At 39.7% G+C, this 15,623-nt stretch overlaps 2 protein-coding genes across 2 annotated transcripts; both read right to left on the bottom strand.

Annotated features, from left to right (window-relative positions):
• Positions 1-1,064: 1,064 nt before the first annotated feature.
• LOC149075667 (monocarboxylate transporter 9-like) lies at positions 1,065-6,928 on the bottom strand. The gene is made up of 4 exons (XM_089245432.1): positions 6,770-6,928; positions 5,329-6,585; positions 5,076-5,201; positions 1,065-2,601 (listed from the first exon to the last, which is right to left on the bottom strand). Exons 1-4 carry the CDS (start codon positions 6,861-6,863, stop codon positions 2,408-2,410), a joined length of 1,671 nt encoding a protein of 556 aa, XP_089101558.1. The 5' UTR covers positions 6,864-6,928; the 3' UTR covers positions 1,065-2,407.
• On the bottom strand, positions 6,893-10,005 carry LOC149075666 (monocarboxylate transporter 10-like). The gene is made up of 3 exons (XM_089245467.1): positions 9,966-10,005; positions 7,020-7,426; positions 6,893-6,913 (listed from the first exon to the last, which is right to left on the bottom strand). The coding sequence occupies exons 2-3, from the start codon at positions 7,377-7,379 to the stop codon at positions 6,893-6,895; spliced, it is 381 nt and encodes a 126-aa protein (XP_089101593.1). The 5' UTR covers positions 7,380-7,426; positions 9,966-10,005.
• Between the last annotated feature and the right edge of the window lie 5,618 nt (positions 10,006-15,623).

Genomic DNA, 15,623 nt, shown 5'->3' with positions numbered 1-15,623 from the left:
AATATTTTTGAGATGGAAGCTTCAATTTCATTTTGAATATAGGAAGATACTTCAACAAAATTGTTACCTCGACCACAACGGAATACCTCCACAGGCCTCCAGGAACAACACTATTGTTCTCCGCAACATGGTTTGGAAAATATTATAGGTTGGCTAAATGGACTTTATTTACCGAAGAATGCCACGAAACCCCCGGAAGATCGAATCTATCGAGTTCCTGCCAAGGCAAAAATGATTTCCATGCACAAGCCAGGCTAAAACGGGTTTCTAACCCAAGATTCCATAGACAGGGGGTGACTTAAGATCATAATAGGCCTCCTACCTGGCTAGAAATACCTTGAAGCAGGGGCGTAGCCAGAAATTTCGTTGGGGGGGGGGACCAAAGTGGTAGAACAATAGATTTGGCTGTCTTTTTCCCTTTTTTTCTGCCATTTTCCCACATTTCGGGAAAGGGGGGGGGGAGACCAGACCCCTCCACGTCCTCCCCCCTCGCTACGCCCTTGCCTTGAAGGAGGTTTGAGAAATTCCTTTTCTAAGGGCCCATTCAAGTATTACGTAAACAGATTTTCAGCCATTTTTGACCCCCTCCCCCCCTTTCGGCAAAATTTCGTCAGCAGCTTAGAATATTTAATATCTTCAAAAAGGGGTGGTTGATGACGTAAGCAACCTTCAAACCCCCCCCCCCCACCTTTTGTCATCAAAAGTCAGCAAATCCGAAAACCCCTCCCCCCTCGATGCTGGCGTAATACTTGAATGACCCCTAAGAGGAATACAGTGATATCTCGGCTAACGAAGATAACTCGTTCCGAAGGTACGTTCGTAAAGCAAATTATTCGTTAGCCGAAACGAGATTTATCATAGGTTTCTAAGTAAAATCGTTTGATTCGTTCCAGAGATATGACCCTAAAATTGAAAGGTAAATTTTTCAAAACACCGAGGAGAGAGAGAGAGAGCAAGCACTATAAAAAAGATCAAAACTGATCGAAGGCTGAAATGAGCAGCTTTAAAATTGGGTAAATGAGAATCAGTAGACCTTTTTATTATTTATACTATGTACACACAATCAGCTCGTCTGTGAAAGCTGGTGCCATTTTTTTACTGCACATTCAGTCTTTTTTATACAATTTTTTCTTGCCGCCGATTCGCCCAAGAACAACTTCTTAGAAGATGTTAATGTTAATTAATGTAATAGGCACAGTAAATTTGGCCTTTCTAACTTGAGCATTTCATGATCTGCGTCTGTGACGTCCTAGTTTTTTGAAACAAACGTTTAAGATGAACTCATGGAGATTATTTTTTTCGTTCGTACCTGAATAGTCTCTACATTATCATCTTTATCGAGGACCAATACTATTTCCTATTTCTGACGTTTCTCTTGATTCATCATCAACCATTTTCAATCCACTGCTTGATGAAGGTCTCCTTTAAATTTTTCCATTTTACTCACCGAAAATGGCTGGATTCAACTGGATGACAGAAGCATCAGGCATCTAGTTGAATCCAGCCATTTTCGGATCTCGTCGATCCATCTTGCGTGGGGACGCCTTCTCGGACGTTTAACATCACGGGGGTACCAGTCCAGAATACTCGTGGTCCGAGTATATATAGGACAATATCAGTTGTCCTGTCTTCTTGCAATATGTCCAGCCCATTTCCATTTTAAACGTTTAATTCTTTCCATGATATTACATACCTTTGTGTGACTTATTCAAGTGATTCGTTTTCTGTCTCTCCTTGTGATGGCTAACATGTATCTATTCATACTCCTTTTGTGTTATCTATAGCCTTTGTATCGTCTTGCGTGTGTGTGTGTCCATGTTTCGGCTCCGTAAGTCGGTGCTGGTAGCACATTCTAATTAAACACTTTTCTTTTCAGGCGTAATGGCATGTGTCTCTTCAGAATTACACAGTTTTTGCCAAAAGTGCTCCATCCGATCCTGATTATCTTGTTTATTTCATTAATGACTCCGTTGTCCGTGGTAATTTCTTGTCCCAGGCATACATAGCTTTCTACTTCTTCTATCTCTGTGTTTTTGAGCAGAATCTTCTTCAAAACAAAGTAGTTGAATATAACTTTAGTCTTTTGCAGATTCATTTTCAACCCCACGTGGATACTTGCCTTCGCGAGTTCTTCCATCATTTCCTCTAGCTCGTCTGGATTACTGCTTATAATAACAATGTCGTCGGCAAAAAACGTAAATGGTTGAGAAATTCTAAATTTATTTTAATTCCTTCCTCATTCCAATCCAGTTTTCCGAATACTTCTTCTGAAACAGCGACAAAGACCTTTGGTGAGATAGTATCACCCGGCCTGACTTCTTTCCCAAGTTTCATCTTTGTTTTTCTTTTAATTATTTTTGATTAGACGTTAATATTTAAATACCCAGGTGCTCTTCATCGTCTATCTTTACGCTAACAAGGCCTTGGATTGTTTCTGGACTTCATTTGAGGGTTTTACGCCATTCTGCTCTCGTTCGATGACGGTCTCTCTGCACAGCGACTGGCACGGAATGACTAGAGTAAAGATGCCGGAAAGTAATAAGAATCCACTTGCCATATAGAATGGTATGTCATAGTCGCCAGTGTAATCAAATACTGTACCTACGGGTGGTAAAGGATGAAAACGAAAGCGAATTATATTTCACAAAATTTCACAAATCGGTTAGAAATATGGAGCTTTGTGATTTTTCATGAGCTTATTTTCCCTACTCATCAATCATGATGCATAGGGAATAATGATTTTTGTAAACTAACTTTGAAAATTTAAATGCTATATCGATCATTCCTTCTCCTAGGAGAAAAACGTATTTGAAGAATGTAAAAACTTATTTGAAGCATGTAATGCAGCGCAATTTTTTCTCTTTGAAGCCTTTCCCTGACATGGCAGAAATCACTAGATCTCCTGTAAAATGTCATGTATAATTTTTATGAAGTAGCTTTTCATACGATTCTTACAGACCCATTGTCATATTTATCATGCCGATATCGTATTTATCATACCGATTCTTACAGTAGGGGTAGAAAGATGTGAAATAAGCTTTATAATACCTCGTATATCTGGGTTTGTCTTATTAAAAATAATTGACATTGTTAAAGCTTTAAAGGAAGCGAGATATCTCATGAAAGGTGATATCTCATCCGGGATATCTCATATCCCGGTGAAAGGGTTAAACATCTTATCATCCTACAGTGTTATAACAGTATGGATCAAGCTACAAGGTGTTTCACAAAGAACCCCAGTATCTTTGAAATGACAAAACTTGGAAACTGTAATAGACACTAATTTACCGTACACCAATTCCGGTTATATATCGCCAAACGGCAATTTTCAACCAGTGGAGTGGGGTAGGAAATTAAGGTGCCATCTATCGGTGGTCACTCCAGGTTTGGTGGGTAAAAAGTACTTGTTTGCGATGTTCTTCCCCCGTATTCAAACTCGTGGACCTTGACGGTAGTAACCTTCCTGGTGGAAGACGAGCCTCTTACCAATGCACTACTCCGGTGGAGAATACACAGTAATACAGTGGAACCTCCCTTAACGGATATTTTCTGATCCCCGGTCCCATGGAATATGGCTTCAATGTTTTTTTCACTCACCGTTAGCGGACAGTAAAATCAGGCAGCCTGTAATTTTTTTTTCCAAACTCTAATTTATTAATTTTTGGTCACACACCTAAAATTTATCATATCAAGCCGGTAAGGGGGCATTCAAGTATTACGTCAGAATCGAGAGGGGGGAAGGGGGTTTCGGATTTGCTGACTTTTGATGACAAGGGGGGGGGGGGAAGGGGGGTTCGAAAGTTGCGTACGTCATCAACCACCCCTTTTTGAAGATATGAAATATTCTAAGCTGCTGACGAAATTTTGCTCACGGGGGGGGGGGGGGGCAAAAATGGCTGAAAATCTGCTTAACGTAACTTACTTGAATGGCCCCTAAATATATGAATCGTCAATCAATTAATTACTTTATTAACTGAACGTAACTATGACCCAATATAGTGAATTTGAATGGTAACGTTGGTTTTGTTTGTTGATTCGTGTGAACAAAGCCAACATTACAAAACTGATTATATGTGTGTTGTTATGCTTTTATCTTCACACTTATTTTAATTTTTATTGCAAAGTACGTGAAGTGCGCGTATCATGTGCGGGTAAAAATAATTAACTGGTTTAGTGAAAAGAAGAAAGATTATATATATTTTTTTCCATATGCATTATATTATATCAGACTTTCTAACTTTATTGCGTAATTATGCACAATCGCCAGTTATAAGTGTTAAATGTAGTGAAATTTAATCAAACTTTTTTATCGAGACGATTGGTGATTATGCATAGCCACCGGTGTATCACTTTTAGAATAACATATGCATTTTCATAGGAGCCAATGATGACCGAAGCCAATCGTGGCCGTCGTATAAATGTGAAATTCGTATAAACGAGATTCCATTATATGTCATACCTCCCAATTAGCGGACACTCCCCATTGGCGGAAATTTTTTTTTGGTCCCATGGGTGTCCGTTATCGAAAGATTCTACTGTAGACAGAAAGATGAAACAAGTGGTGGTACGTTTAGTGGACAGGCTTGGAATTTCGAATACATACACTGTTTTGAAAATTTGTTGCACCTTCTGCTAATAGATGGCACCGCAGTCTTTTGTCCAATGTTCTTTAAACAGTGGGTGGAATTTTATTAAGCAAACGCTGCTCACATCGCATCGTGATGGGTTCAAAATGATCGCCTTCCCTAGCAACGTCACGACGCAAGCGAAGAGTAGAATTTAAAGCCCCATTGAAGCAATGTCTCTACTGCAATGGATCCGTATGCCTCACATACGAACTATTCAATCTAATACAGAGTTTAAGAACTGTTATTGTAAACAATGACCTTCAAATGCACCTACCACTTCAAGAAGTCGAGTGTGGCACCATCTATTCATTAAAATTTTAACTAATTTTGTCAACCGGTTTTTTTTTTTAAATTCCAGTCCTGCCCATTAAACGGGCCACTTGTTCCATCTCCATTCCAAGATTTGGGCACCCTATCTGATCACCCGACACATGTAGAGAGACTTACCAGCTAAGGGTGGTCCAATGATGGATCCAGCTCCCCGAAATAGATTCAATATCCCGAACGAATTTGTCAGCTTGTCCAATCCCATCATGTCCACCAAGACAATCGAGATCAGCGAGATGTATGCCCCTACAGTGGAAAAGATTCAAAATTTACATACGTTTTGCCGTCATTTTGGTTCTTGGGAACAAAAGAAATATTTCTTTAAATTTCTGTTCTTAAATATAAAATTCGAAAAATTTTCCTGGAACTATACCTCCAAAGGCACCGAAGATCGATGTCGCTGTGGCGATAGCAGTATAGCTGTAACAAAATGGGATCGATGCGGCGGCAAGGGCACTGACAACAAGACACACGTTGTATATGTCCAACGATCGTATATTTGGACGGTCCACGATAAATCCGAACATGATTTTGCTTACCAAGTTCATTATGCCCATGATTGATATAAATATTGAGGCGCGATCTTCCGATATGCCCTTGTGGATGCAGCTGTCGATGAGGTAAACCCACATCATAAAGTAACCGGCCAAACCAAAAAGATTTCCAACACATGCCATGAAGAAGGAAAAATTTCTTAATAAAGATAACTCCAAATTCATTTCGAGAGCAGCCGCTATACCCTTGGCTATTTTGAATCTAGAGCACGTTCCCCCAGCAGTGGACACCAAACTCGATGACTGATCATTCGGTAGTGACGTCACGTTGGCCACGTAGGCTCTGACGTCATGTCTGGATTGCTTGAATTCAGGTAAATGTGAGATATTCCCACTGTAAAAAATGTCTTTTCTGTAAAGTGGCTTGGCTAGATCTTCTGGGTTAATCGACTTCCTTCGTCGATAGCTCTTCTGGATGATGTAACCTTCACTGGAAGGTGTCGGGTACAAGATGTTGGCGGAACCTCGATTTGAACCAGACAGAGTCGGGAATTTCTGGAAATGATCGTTCAAGCTTATTTGACTTCGACACGAGGACATTTTAGCATCTGCTTTCTGAGAAGTCGGAAACGAGCAGTTTTCTGGAATTTCGGGATTATTGCGTATAGAGTCGATAAGTTTTGGCGTCACCGACTTCCGTCGATATTCATTTCTATGCATCAAATAATCGTTGTTTTTCCAAACGGGGTCAAAGTCCAAATTGGCATCACTAAAGTCCCGTGCACCGATTTCCTGCATACTAAGGGGTGACTGTACATATGGCTCAGTGTTGTTCATCAGTTGCCCATTGTTTTGTACGCATTCATTTGTGTTAATTGCTTTAGGTTTTCTTTTTTTAGCCTTGAGCGGTCTCATGATTGAACCAAAAACCATACAGTTGATGGACAAACCAGCTATTATAACTAGAGTACCTTTCCAGTCGTACGTCTCGAGAAGTTTTTGCGTGAGAGGACCGAAGACAAACGCTCCCATTCCGGCACCACAAGTTGCGATACACGTCGCTAGTGCTCTCTTCTTTGAAAAATAATACCCGACGCTAACGATACCAGGCAAGTATATCATACCGAGACCGAAACCTAGTTGGACAAGAAAACAAAGCATTGTGAAAAAAAATCAGGAGAATTAAGTTGCTCTTTGAGTTACATACAAATATTGAAAATTATTGCGTTACTTTAAACGTTGTTTGAAAAATCGATCATCAGAAATATTTTACCAATAGTTAGTTAATTAAAAGAGTTAATTCAACACAATGTACTATACCTCCTAATATTCCATATGTAAAGAGAAGAACTCGTATATTTGGAGCGACTGTGCTGACCAGGAAGGCGAATGCGGCTACTACACTACCAGCCATGGTGACTGGACAGCATCCAAACTTGTTCGTCAATGGACCCACGAAAAGTCCTGCATATGTGTATGATTCGTATTTTATTTCTGCATATAAGAATACACTCGTATTTATTTGCATAATAAACAAACACCAGTGAATCATTTGCTGAGTATGATTCACGAAAAATCCACGTGCTTTACCTGAAGCAAAAAGTACACCGGATAAAAGGGATCCAATCCAAGCCGTTTCACCTTTCTGGGACTTGAAATAGTCAACGAACTCTATGAGAAGTATTCCGAAACTGTAGGACACTCCGTCCACGACGGTGTTGCATAGGAACGACGCCAGAACGATGAGCCAACCCCAACCTCCATCAGGAGGTTCTGGAATCTCTAGCTCGTTTTCATCAGTGGTGATGCGTTTGTCCACTCTATCCTTCGATTTCGCGTGATTTTCGTCCATTGCTGATCGGGATTTTGGCGTTTTGTGATGATGATGAGGATTATAGCCATTGACTTTCGATGTCAGTTCAACGTCCATATTTTCATGTATGCTTACAAATGATCCACAGATGTACACTCTATAAACTAATGAAAAATACGTTCAAGTGAGCATGGAGTTACGCTCAAATAGAAGAAAAAAACTAATTAAATCATTTATTGAATCTAACAGTACTCTGTAAAACTAAGTAGAACCGTATAGATTGAATTGATACAGGGAGTCTATACCTCTCGATAACGAACACACACGCGACCAAAAATTTTGTCCGCTGACGGGGAGGTTCGATATAGTGAAACCTCGTTTGCACGACTTTCACATTTATAACGACTTTTGGTGGGTTTTATCCGCAATCGGTACCTATACATTTTAACGTTAAAATATATACAGTATGTGTTACTGTGTAAATCATACACCGGTGGTTTCGCAAAATCACCAATCGTCTCAATAAAGTTGTGCGCCGTGGCATTCTGGTGTGCCGCCAACGTTTGACAGAGGCACCACGGAGCGCCTTCCTCGACAAAGGTTTTTCGAAGAGATTCTTTGTTAAACTGCGCCGGGGAGCCGCAGATAAGCGTTGTTTAGGACAGTGGTTCTCAGCCTTTGGAAGCCCGCAGCCCGGTACAATAAAATTTTTTCAGTGTAAGGCCCGGTCATAAACTCGACTAATAGGAAACAAATGGGGGAAAATGAAATAATGAATCACTCACGCCCCATCGTTCGAGAAAAACTGTTCTAAACTGTCCACTCAACTTTGGAAGCCCGCGGCCCAGTTGATTTCTTTTACGTGAGTGTACGGCCAGGTCATGCGCACCCCTAATGGGAAATAGATGGGTAAAAATAAACCGGTGAACGATTCACGGCCCGGTTCGACTGATTTCAGGGCCCGATACTGGGCCGCGGCCCGGCGGTTGGGAAACACTGGCTTAGGGAAAGAGGCTCCGCGGGTGGGAAAAGGTTGAGAACCCCTTTTTCTAACGGTTACTGACAGGTGGTTTGAATATTGGCAGTATCTTACCTCTTCTTGTCGTCTGCAGTACCTCGTATCTGTATTCAGTAGCACAATAAGTCAGCAAGAGATACTTAAACGCATTATCATAAAATTTCTGGCTAAAGAATGCGTAAAACCGACTGAAATTGAGGAGACTCTACGTACACTATTAAAACTCGAGTGTATGATTGGCACTAGTTTTTTTTTTTTTTCGCAGAAGGTGATGCGGTTGTAAATGAGTCCAACCATGGACGAACATCATTGTAGAAAACATTCGTGCTCTTCACGAAATTATAAAAGTAGAGAGATATCAGAATACCATCCACAGGTACGCGTATTAGCTATGGGAGACCTCAATCCATCATTGGGGATATCTGGATAGTACTGCCTTGGAGTACCGAAAATTGTCTGCAACGGTGACTTCCTCGTGCCGTTCTTTACCACGACAATGCAAGGCTCATGGCCACCATATCCTGGAGCGGGGTCCCTAGGTTGGGATCTTTTGCGGGCCCCCTGGTCTATGTATTTAATTTATATCGTGAAAAAGCAAGAAATTATGAGAACTGAGCCCTATCAGCCACCACCCCACCTTGGGGGGCCATGGCAAGGCTACACACTTCTATGTTAACAAATGAAAAGCTGAAGGCAGTCCACTGGCTAGCTCTGCATCTACTACCATTTTTTTTGAACTAGCGGTTCTTAATTGGGGATGCCTGTATTCCCAGGGGTCCACGACCTTTTTACTAAGGGGGGGGGGGTGGTCCATGGTTTAGTACTGTAGAATTTATAAAATAAATTAATGTTGAGGTGAAAAAAACATAGAATTAATTGTTTAAAAACAAAAGTTTTAACAAAATTAACGCGCAAAAGCACCGCTGCAACGTTGGTAGACTGCAGTAATGGTACCGTTATGATTTGCCAAAAATTGTATTTCGATAGGCGTAGGAAGCGTTGTTTTAGTTCTTTTGCAGTCCTGATGGCATTGCTATCCAATCATTGATACTGGATGGAATGTCCTCAGTTTTCGTAACATTCTCGCTGATAGAGAACTGTATTTTCTGCTGCTATAAATAAATAGGGGTCCATAGCAGACATCAAGATTTCCGGGGGGGGGGGGGAATCCACGGCTAAAGTTGAACACGCACATTCCTACATGTACTTATTCATTGGAAATTCCACGGGGCATTCCACGGGACGAGGTGCATGTGTTGTCTAGTAGTAGTAGTCGTCGTAGTAGCTGAAGAAAGAGTTTTCAATTCCAGTCTGACGAGATTGGACCGAAATCTCAGTCCCCCGTGTATTAACAATTTTAATTCGTATAAATAAGAGTGAAAAAAAAATTAACACATAATTAAACCATTAAAAATCATTTGTCCCGTTTTAATTAATGATGATTAGATAAAACATATTTTAGATGCATTATAAACTTTCATCTCTGAAGCTACATGCCTCTTGTCGGGTTTTCCAGAGTAAATTATCTTAAAAATATCCGTACATAGGCGAATTACATGACTATAATTAAATTTTATAATAAGTTTTAGGTATTCAACTAACAAAAATAAAAAAAGCTTAACATGATTTCCCCCAATTTTACGTAATGATATAACATTATATGTGTAACAGTACATCCAACTCACCTCCGATACGAAAAACAACACACAACTACTCAGATTATTACCGAAACAAAAATGCCATTTTTTTCATATATAAGCAGCATCTTAAATACCTTCTGTGTTTTGATTAGAAAAAAATACCCGTGTCTCTTATTTTCGAGATTATTTATGATTTTGTGAAGTCATTATTTTCTATTTCGTCAACCATTTGCAAAACAAGTGAAGAATGTTCCCGACCTTAAAATATCAACGAACACAGTTTCGGGCATTATTATTATTATCTCGTAAAATGACGCAAGAATGTATATACAGTGAACCGACAGCTGTAAAAACTGTCAAACGAACCTAAAGGCGGCCTAATGACTCTCTGTCAAAATAAAACAACAGTCTGATTAAACAGTCAAAAAAACGTGTTTGTGTATAAAAAAAAGTTCAGTTCTCTAATATAGCGAAAAACTCCTCAAGGATTTTATAAGTGTGTGTGTGTACACTGTTCAAGGAGGATATATTGAAATTGGCTTATGCGGCACACGCATAAACTGATCAATGAGATCGGATAAATGGATACCCCAGCTTAAATGATAAAATCTACAAAAATTTCTCCCGTAGAGACAGGTGTAACAATAACGTTTTTCGCTTAATGTGGTGATTTTAGCGCTTATCAGACCAGACCAGAATTGAACTTTGAGCCGATTCACAGCCCGCGAGGGCCAACTGCCGGCATAAAAACTTTCCAAGAAGGCCTGTGAAGAAGAAAATGTGTACATGTTTGTAGATAGATATGTGTTTGCATGAATGTGTAGTGTATGTAAAAAGAACTGGTCAAATTGGTTAAAAGTCATGATCTGGCTATAAGCAGGCAAATGTCATCACAGTTCACAGAAGCAGGTCACACAATCTGCAGCTAGCAACATCTATTCGAAGTGGAATGGGGGAAAAAACATCACATGGGAGTCGTGACGCAAAAAACCCCAGCAATAACATCAAAAATGCAACACAGGTAATAAAGTTCTGTTTCAACTCAGTGCATCAGAAATTAATGGGGATTTACTATTGACAAATTTTATGTAAGCAAAACAATCCAAAGTTCAAAAAGAGTCTTCTCGCTCTTTTTTTTTTACACTTTTTTCAAATGTACATCATATGCAGGTCAAGTTCAATATGCAAGTTCAATTGGGAAATATATGTGTATATACAAAATTCGGTAATGAGAAGATGCGAATAAATGTCAAAAGTGGATAGATACATAGTAGGCAAGTAATGTGAGTATATACAATTGAATGAGAGAATTTATGTATTAAAATAGTATGTATACAATGAGATTTGTAGAAGAAAACATCTTTACAAACTCTCCCATGTAAGGCGCCCAATTTGTTTGGGCCTCCTATATTTCCTTAAGCAGTCAGCATCATAGTCAACAATTTCCCTCAGATGTTCGAATTGGGAACTAAACATTCGCTCGAATTGGTCATTGTTTAATTTCTTAATGTATGTGAATATGTGAGGTATGTCCAAGTCTTGTCTGACGTTTATTCCACGAACAAACCAACGGGCTCCAACAAATCTTCTGAGTATTTTGTTCTGCATAGTCTGTAGTTTTTTGATATTCGTTTTACAAGCATACGCCCAAGCTGGCGAAGCATAGAGTAGAGTAGGTCGCAGGGGCGTAGCCAGAAATTTCGTTCGGGGTGGGGGGGACCAAAGTGACAGAACAATGGATTTGGCCATTCTCTTACATTTCGGGGTGGGGTGGGGCCAGACCCCCATGATCAATGTGTGAAGAGAAAGATAGATTGTTAATTAAATTCAAATTAAATAGATAATTAAATTTTAAGCTTCACATTTGTCAATACACGTCAACCACTATAGACATAATGTTTTTATTGAATGAAGCGTTTGAAATTAATGAAAAATATGTCAATGGGTTAAAGTAAATACACTTGTGTGAGAAGTACTGACTCCTAAGTGTATTCAATTTGTCTTCAATAAGTACATTTTATTATTTTACTTTTATTCTCCCTTGAGCCAATAAAGGGCGCTAACTTTCCAATTGAAAAGTAAAAATCTTAGATATTGTAATTAAGTATAATTTTCATTTTATTGTTGATGTCTGATTTATATTCGAGAAGCTTTATTTAGTATTGATCCTTCATCATTTTTCAATATTCAAAGTATACTAAGGTTGTAAAAATGGCAATTGAATTGTTTTCCCCACATAAATCGGATATTTCGTACCAAACACCAACTGCAGTCAAACCGCTATTTTGCAATTTAGTGCCATTAACGGGTTGGGTTGGAAATGAAGGTGCCATCTCTCGGTGGTCGCCTCACTCCTTAGGGAAAAATATCTTGTTATCTATATTCTTCCCCGGGATCGAACCTGGGACCTGACGGAAACCTTAACGATGTTAGACGTTATCTTACCCCCAAGCCACTCGGGCGTGATGTCAAGTGCTGGAATCATATCCGATTAAACAGGCCGACTGTATATAGCTGCTCTTAAGAACACTTTTTCTACACTACTGTGCAGTAGTAATATTTTTCTCCACCACTATTTCGCGATGTTTGAAATATACCCTTCCCTCGCCTTTGGGGTATAATAGGAATATGCGTACAGTATAAATAATAATAGAATACCATACTTACAGAGAGACATAGACTTGGTTGAAGTCATGACGGGATATAAACAGGTCACCTCACGGCTGGGCCATGCTGGAAAAAGGAAAGCCCGCCAGCCACCAAGACCACGGGCCGAACGCCGGCCGGCATCGTGCCACCGGACCTCCGGTCTAATCCTATTCTGAAATCTTTCTACATCGAGCTGTTCCATCGTCTACGTTTCTGTAAAATATAATATATCTAGCTATACATTCCGCGCAAGATAGACTTAGAGTTCAAAATCAGAGTCCGACGGAAAATCTCGGCAGTAATCTGTAAGTACACCTGTCGGGCTAAAGTTATGCAAACACCAAACACGGCCCCCACTCTGTACCTTGCGGGATATAAGTAGGTCACCTCACGGCTGGACCATGCTGGAAAAGGGAACTCCCCGCCAGCCACCGAGACCACGGGTTTAACGCAGGCTGGCATCGTGCCACCGGACCTCCGACCCAGGAAAAGGACCAGCAAAAACCTCCCGGCGGCCCAAGATGCCACCATCCGGCACTCCCCATCCATAGAAATGGGAAAAAAATCCATGAGATAAATAGAAAAGAACCAAACTTCCGCTTCTCATCCAATGGCACATACTAAACCGTTATCATCATTGCACTAAATCCCTAATAACTGGTCAAGTGACCAATCTAATCCTATTCTGGCACCTCTCCACATCGAGCTGCTTCATCGTCCACCTAAAAATATAACATAAAAAGAGCACAGCACTGCATAGAATAAAAAAAATGGGGGGGAGGGGTGTTCAGGAGTGGGAATTAACAACAATCACTATAAACGGAGTTCGTTAAACATCACAGTTCTGAATAGGGGAGTAACTGCGATAACATCAATATACATATATATACATATTCCAAATCATTTCCATAATAGGCTTCTGTAGTCCATAGAAATCAAAGTTCAAGTTCAATCCGGTATGCAACTCAGTTCGATATTTGAAATTCCATTGGTTCACAGACCACAACTAGACAAAACAAGCTGAATATATATGAACATACGCATGACACAAGCTATGGATTTATAATTCACAGGATAGTATATGAAGATATAAATAAAATATATATGGAAGATTATAACATACAAATTGTTTTTAATAGATAGGTAAAAAATTACAATACAAAAATATTATTCACAATACAGTATTATATAAGAAAGGAATCATACGTTTCTCTGTGCAATATAATAGATCTAGCTATACATTCCATGCAAGATTGACTTAGAGTTCAAAATCAGAGTCTGAGTACGACGGAAAATTCTCTTCGGCAGTAATCTGTAAGTCCACTTCTCTAGGTATAATAATTTTATCTCGATGTTCTTGAATGAAATCTTTTAATTTTGACGTGAAGATTTGTGTTGTTGAGGACTGACTGCAGGTCTCCTGAGTATTTTGAGGCATTTTACGAATGTGAAAATCTTTCGTCTATGTCCATGAACTGGCATAATGAAAGGGAGTGCCCTCTTCTCTGCATTTACATTTGTCAGTTTGTAGATGGAACCTTGCCAAATATGTTGGAAATGGACCATGTTCGGAGAAAAAGATAATTATTTCTCTGGTACATTTCCTAAACTTAAACTTAACTGTTGGAAGGAGGGCGTCGATTTTTCGACCAGTTTTCCTCTCATTTGTCCATCGGTATTGAAATTTATTCATTATCTCCTGACGAAAAATGTTAACCACCCATGATTTTGGGAAAAAGTACTGAAAAGTCCGGTGGCTCTTTCCTAGTTGCTGTTTTGCCAGTTCAGCAAGTTCATTACCACGGGTACCTTCATGTGCTTTTACCCATAATAAACTGATAAACTGATCTAGGGTTACAACATAAAGTTGATCTAATTTGCCTTGCGGGAGATGTGTAGATAAGGGGATCTTTAATTGCGTGAATTGATGAAGTGAGCCTGAGAATATGGAGCAATTTTCCTGTAATTTCTCTGGTTTCTTAATGGCCATATATATTACAAATAATTCCGCCTGGAATACAGAGTTATTTTTATTTAGTCTACAAGACCATTTATATATCTTTTCACTTTTGAGAATGATAAACGCAGCTCCTACTCCATCGTCAGTCTTAGATCCATCTGCATATACTGTATGCTCATCTGAATCCACTGAAGACTCTATAGTGGATATTTGATAGACATTTGGGTACTCAGATGGATGGGGATACCATCCCGTGATTTTTCGTTGTATTTGTCGATGGCCCACAATAGTTTCACCCTGGACATAAATATCTCTTCTATTACTGAAGAGAGCTCCTTTGTTTGCTTAATATTCCACAAATAGGTGGAGAGGTGGCACGCCAGCTAATACCTGAAGAGATGTTGAATAGGCCTTCAAAATATATAAAAAAGACATCACCGTTGAATGGAATCCAGCCTTCTTGCTTGTTCCTTATTCAGTGTAAAGCCCCATGTAGTCGCACCATATACCAAAATTCTCTGAGCGACCGTCTGATAAAGGGTTCTCCTCATAGTTGTAGAAATGCCCAAATTTTTCCCGGTTGAGCACCAGAATCTGGACAGTAGCTTATTTATTTTCAAGGAGAGATCCGAGATGTGTTGATACTAATTACGTTTATCGTCGAAATGTACTCCAAGTATTTTGATACTAGACTTCTTTATGATGAATCTACCACCAATCTTAGTAGATGGGGGCCTTTTCGAGGTAATCCACATAAGGTTAGTTTTTTCAGTGGCTATGTTCAGGTCATGAACAGCCAGTCATTGATTTTATTTAGTACAAACGTTGCAAGTGTTCCTGTCCTTTCCACCTCCGGGCCCGAGGCTATTACAGTTATGTCGTCTGCATAAGCCTGGACCCTAACGTTATTAGGCCACTTTTGCTTCAGTATAGGTCATTTATAAAAAGGTTCCACATCAGGGGACCAAAACATGATTCCTGCGGGCATCCTTTCGTCATCTTGTGTGCGACGACCTAGTGGAGTGTTGATTTAAATCATTCTATTCTGCAAAAGACTCTTCATTGTGTCCACAAGATTGGATGGGATAGGGAGC

The sequence above is a fragment of the Pholcus phalangioides genome, unplaced genomic scaffold (genome assembly GCF_987345545.1).
Source record: "Pholcus phalangioides strain wild (caught in Gottingen) unplaced genomic scaffold, Ppha-v1.0 ptg000015l_1, whole genome shotgun sequence".
Classification (NCBI taxonomy): Eukaryota; Metazoa; Arthropoda; class Arachnida; order Araneae; family Pholcidae; genus Pholcus; species Pholcus phalangioides.
This window is presented reverse-complemented; position numbering and strand designations above follow the sequence as displayed.